The 5,605-nt window shown below is 42.7% G+C and overlaps 1 protein-coding gene and 1 long non-coding RNA gene across 8 annotated transcripts in view; one reads left to right on the plus strand and one right to left on the minus strand.

Annotated features, from left to right (window-relative positions):
- Positions 1–5,381, plus strand: part of LOC109300266 — a 21,990-nt gene extending 16,609 nt beyond the window's left edge. The window contains exons 2-3 of the long non-coding RNA XR_002098175.1: positions 3,744–3,746; positions 5,370–5,381. This is a non-coding gene — a long non-coding RNA (uncharacterized LOC109300266). The remainder of the gene's footprint in view (positions 1–3,743; positions 3,747–5,369) is intronic.
- The window catches only part of TFAP2B (transcription factor AP-2 beta), a 75,164-nt gene that overhangs the window by 38,573 nt on the left and 30,986 nt on the right, over positions 1–5,605 (minus strand). For all 7 annotated transcript variants that reach the window (XM_019520945.1, XM_019520944.1, XM_019520943.1 and 4 more), the window contains 2 exons: positions 4,492–4,711; positions 1,075–1,193 (listed from right to left, as the gene is read on the minus strand). In XM_019520945.1, coding sequence (XP_019376490.1) covers positions 1,075–1,193; positions 4,492–4,711 — 339 coding nt within the window. The remainder of the gene's footprint in view (positions 1–1,074; positions 1,194–4,491; positions 4,712–5,605) is intronic.

A 5,605-nucleotide genomic window follows, 5' to 3' on the forward strand; every position in this document is an offset into this window, starting at 1 on the left:
CCCCCCCCCCCCCCGGACGCTGCACGGAGCCACTGGTGCTCGCTTCTCTCGCAGGAAACCCAGTTGTGCTTTGGACTGCACGTGTATACACGTGGGTATCCCGCAACTATATCAGCAGCGTTTCCAAGGGACTCCATCGCACACCTGTTTGTGTGCTTGCACACGTAGACAGGATACTACCTATGGAGTGGTTTTATTTTTCAAAGAGTCCGAGAGGTGGAGGATTTCCATGCTTGGAGGTGTTGAAGACCCAGCCGGACAAAGCCCTGGCTGGGAAGATGTAGTTGGGGCTGGTCCTGCTTTGAGCAGGGGGTTGGACTAGATGTGAACTCCTGAGGTCCCTTCCACCCCTAAATGTCTACGATTTTATTAGTCTATTTACTCTCCTCCCTGTGTGTAGGTTCAACACAGATAAACTGGATTCATAATTAGACCCACTGAATTCATGAGGGCTTCTGAAGGAAAAAAACAACCCCCAGAATAAATGCACATGCATCTTAACGAAACGAGAATCAGAAAAAGCCACCATCCAGCAAGACAGCAGCGCATCAAAGTACCTGAATGACGTTGATTCATTTGAATAGGTGACATTCAAATAGTTGTCTCCTCTCTCTCGCTTTCCTTTAAGAAAGGATGGCTTATCCCTTTGCTTGGGCACCCGAAAGTTAACTGCTCGTTTGCAAGGATTTCTTTCCTTGGAGGAAACAACCAGGCGTTTTATAGCAAGCCTGTTCAATGGATGCATTGTAAGGGGGGCAACGGATCTGTCATAAACGAGCTTGGAAGAGGTGACCCGGAGCTCGAGACCCGGCACAGGGCAGGCCCCTAGCTCAAGGAGGGGGCTACGGGCGTCTGCAGGAAAAAGTTTAAGTCCCAGCTTCCAGGTGGGTCAGCGGATTGCTGGGGAGTCAGACGAGGGCTTGCATCTGGCCCAGCATCGTGCACGCTATAAACAGCCCTGACTGCGACGTCTGCAACGATTTCCACCGAGTCCATCCATGCACCTTTGCAAAATGCCAGCCCCTGACCCCACCAGGGAGAGCTGAGCAGCCAGGAGCTGGGTGCTCCGCTTACCTTCCACCAGGGACGTGAGTAAAGTGACATTCGCCGCCTTGCGCCTGCCGGCTGGTAAATTCAAACCGATTTTTTCTAGCCTTTCTCTCAACGATCTCCCCCCGTTTTTCGATTTGGCTCTGGAATTGCAAAGAAATGAACATGCTGATTAACCTGGAGTGGTCCCTGGAACAAACTTGGAGGCTGTGCAATCTAAAGACCACTGGAGCTTGAAGGGGTTTTAACTTGAGGTTAGCACATTTTGCATGAGTCTGGAGGAGGGAGGTGGGGGGATGAAGGGGGGTATGTGGTTTTTTTTCTCTCTAACAGGGTTTGCTGAGGTTTGCTTAATTTCTCACCACACACACACACATACACAAAAGGGGATAGCCCTCCCCTTTCATCTAAGGAAAACAAATTATGCCAGATGGAAATAATTTCTCAGTGTCTGGTACTGGAGAAGGCAATTTGATTCCTAACTGTATAAGGCTAAGATACATTAAGATTATATATAAATATATATATATGTATGTATGTATGTATATGTATGTATGTGTATGTGTATGTGTATGTGTATGTGTATGGATGGATGGATGGATATGTGTATGTATGTATGTATGTATGTATACACACCCATGTGCATGCATGGAAGGAGAGAGGAAAACAGAAGGGGTATAACCTGGAGGAGAAGAATCAAACAGGTAAAAAGCGGGGGGGGAAGAGGGAAGGACATTGAGAAATATCTAGGAATATAGATATAATTAATAATAGAGGATATATGTAGAGAAAAAGCAGGGGGGAGAGAAAGAATGAGACTCTTAAGACCATCTAAAGGAAGACGTCAATGAAGATATGTACATATACATGTACACACATACACATAGGTATACAGAAAATGTTGAACTAGCTATAGAGACATCTAGAGAAACACTACTGCATATAGGGAAATAATAATTATTGCTTGAGGCATCTAAAGGGAAAAAAAGTGTGGGCAGGGTGTGGGTGTGTTGAGATGTTTGGTGGGGATGAGGAAGTAAAGAGTACAATATATATATCTAGATAGATAGATATAGCATGTGTATAGATAATTCTATATAAATCTATCTATCCATCTATATGTGTGTGTGTGTGTCTGTGTGAATATATATAATTGAAAATTTCCCATATACATGGGAAAGGTAGTTATTGATAGGACATATATAGTTGTGTGCTTATGGTTTAAACACCAATGAAGAAATCCAGGCCTCAAATGAAATCAATGGGAGCCTGGCTGCAGATGTCAAAATGGGCAGGATTTTACCCCTTATCTCATGACTAACACATTTTGGAACTGGTCAGGAATGAACAGTTACAGACAGAAAGTCGCCCTGACAAGGACTCTGATTTTCCAGTATTTTGTACCGAGGTAGAGAGAATCAGTGATGGTGCTGTAAGAGAATATCCATCTCTATTTCATATGCTGGACATCCAAAGCTTATAAAAAATGCAGTTTCAAGCTAGAAAATAAATTCAGCAGTGGCCACTGCTTACAACCACTTCAGCCCCCTTCAGAAATCCACAGAAGCTCAATAGCGATGGCTCTTCACCTTGCTAATTATATTTCCTGTTGTCAACGTCTTATTCACCTGTTTGCTATGTTCCACTTTGGATTACACAGAACTAGAAGCAGGTTAGCACGTCTGAGTAAAAACCTCTGCTTCCTTTACTGGCAGAGATCACAGCTGAAGTTTCACTAGAGGAACTTAGAGGAAAGATTTTTTATTTGGACAAAAAAAGAGAGGAAATTCTCCAAAAAGAAGCTTTTAGGGTGGGTGGAAGAATGTACATTGGGGGGAGGGGGGTGTATATGTCAGAGAGCATAGAGGAAGGCAAACCGGGAAGGGATCTCCTACATTATCAATGTGAGTCCCCAGGTGTTGCAGGTAACCATTTCATAGAAGCTCTTTCATAAATGTAACCAGCTCCATTTTAAAATGGATTAGTGTCTTTATCCCCACTGCTCCTACTGGAAAGCTGTTCCAGCAGCTCCCTGGTTAGAAACCTTCTTCTAATTTTCAGCCACGCTTTTTTAATGGATAGGTTATACCCATTTGTCCTTCTGCCAACTTTGCCCCTTAGTTTACATAGCTCTGCTTCCCTGCTCTGTACTATTCTGGAGGGTTTATAAGCATCTACACCTCAGCTTTCATTTTGCTGGGATAAACAAGCCAAGCTCTTTGAATTATCATCTTGTAAGACAAGCTTTCCATCCTCTATCTTTTAGCACATCTTTGCCACTCTTCCATTTTGAATGAATCTTTCTTGAAAAGGAGTGGCCAAAACTGTGCACACCCCAAAGCTTCAGCAGGGCCTTGTATAATGTTCTAAATTACTTCCTTATCTCTACTGGAAAAACCTCCACAGGTATGTCCTGGGATCACAGCGGCCTGTTTCTCAGACATACCAACTCATCATCCTGGAACTGATGGTATACCCCAGCCTTTCTCTTCCTGTCTTATTCCCAACTGATGAATGGTCAGCTTATAGCAGGAACTCTAGTTATTACTCCTTAAGTCTCTGACTTTCCATTTTGTACTACTGTGTTGCATCCCATTTATATTGCTCTAGCCCTCAAGATCATCCATTTCTTCTTCAGTGATACCCCAGTCCTCCTCTGCTACCCCAAGCCAGTATTGACAATGCCTCCAGAGTTAGTGTCACCAGCAAATTTCATCAACTCCATCCTACTTTTTGTACCATGGTCATTAATGAAAATATCAAAATTCAGTCCCAAGAGTTGTCTATGAAGAACTCCACCAGCAACATCTCTCCAGCCCAATACTTCTCTTTCAACACAACCCTTTGTCAAGCCTCCTTTATCAGGTTTCATAGTTGGTAGGGTTGGAAGGGTCCTGAGCAGATCATCAAGTCTACCCCCTAAACACCTTTCAGGTCTTTGACCAATCTCCATCTTCTCCAGCTTCACAAATCATTTCCCATGCAGGACCTTATTTAATTATATATTCAAGTCCAGAGAGATTGGATCTACTGCATTTCCCTTCTCTAGACAACTAGTCCTCAAAGAAAGAAAACAAATTATTCAGCTGCAGTAAAAACATGCTGCCTCTTATCCCACTTTCCAATGAGAAAAAAAGAGAGGGAGAAATGGGAAGTTGGGAAGAAAAAGTGTGTGCTAACCTGTCTATGCTTGAGAGACTATGATCCCATTGGATAGAAACCATCTCAGGTGCCTCAGCAGACCGACCTTCCACTAACCATGATGCCTCCTCCATTTCTATGCTTGCATGCCAGGTCTAACTTTTACTTTACCTGAGTGCTATATACACAAGACTCAAAAATACCATTTCCCACATTTGCAAATGTATTCACTGCAGACAGTATTGTGCAATGCATATATAAAAACACAGGTGCGCATGCACACTTATGTCAAGCCCTTACCTTCTAAGCACTCCTCCTAGCAGGGAAGCATTCAGACATTCTGGAGGAGAGAGGCGTCTTTGAACTTCTCCCACTGTTACTTTATACTTTGAAGTTGAACTGAGCAAGGACAAGCGGCCAGGTACTGAGCAAAACACCTCTCCAGTATTGACTGAAATGCCACCCAGGAAGCCATCTTTATTCATCATCAAAGAAGTGACAGATTTTGGAGGAACCGGAACTGGAGAGAGAAAGAGAACGTGGGGGGAATATAACATGAGGACACATAAGACTAGACATCCTAACCAGATAGGCTCTGCCATCAATAGCTTAGCAAAAGAAAAATGAATGCTTGGGCCCTGAATCTCCTACATCAATGCTTTTCTAGGCCTGTGTAACATTAACCAGCAAATGGGTAGGTAGAGGTTCAGTGGAAGAGAGCTGATGGGCATTGACTTGCTCATTTAAAAAAAGCACTAATGGACCTATATAAATGTGGTATGTGTTTTCAGCATGTCTCATCCTCTGGGTTTTTTTCCTCCCTAAACCCCCTCTGATGCAGAAGCTATGCCTCCCTGTACAATGGACAGCGCCTGGCACATTGTGGATTCTCCGAATATTATCAATTTCCCTGAATAATATTTCTACTAATGACAATCAAATGCCAGGACTAAATCTATTGAAGTCAAGGAAGCTACTGGATCTAGTGAGTATGGGAGGGGGCTGGGGGGGGGGGGATAGCAATCAGAAAAGGCCTTTCTTATTGGCATGGGTTTTATTAAGATTATTTTATTTCAAACCCAAACAGTTTGATTTTCCCCAGGAAAGAAGCACTGTAAAACAATTGGATGTCACCATGGCATTATCCTTTATCATATTATAATTTTTTTTTTAAAAAGATGGAAACCGTCAACTTCTTAATAAATCTGATCTGATTACAGTGACATGAATATGTAAGGCATTCTTTTTCAACTTTCCTTCTACCCATGATTAGACAACATAGCTCATTTCTCTGAGAGGCAAATAAAGTGATTGTTAAGAGAGGGGTCATAATGCACTTATTCCTCTAATAGCAAACAGGCACACTTAGGGAAGAAAAGCAAAACTAAAACAAACCAAAAAAAAAAAAAAAAAA

Source organism: Gavialis gangeticus, unplaced genomic scaffold (genome assembly GCF_001723915.1).
Source record: "Gavialis gangeticus isolate Ggan-Ray unplaced genomic scaffold, GavGan_comp1, whole genome shotgun sequence".
In the NCBI taxonomy this organism is placed as follows: domain Eukaryota; kingdom Metazoa; phylum Chordata; order Crocodylia; family Gavialidae; genus Gavialis; species Gavialis gangeticus.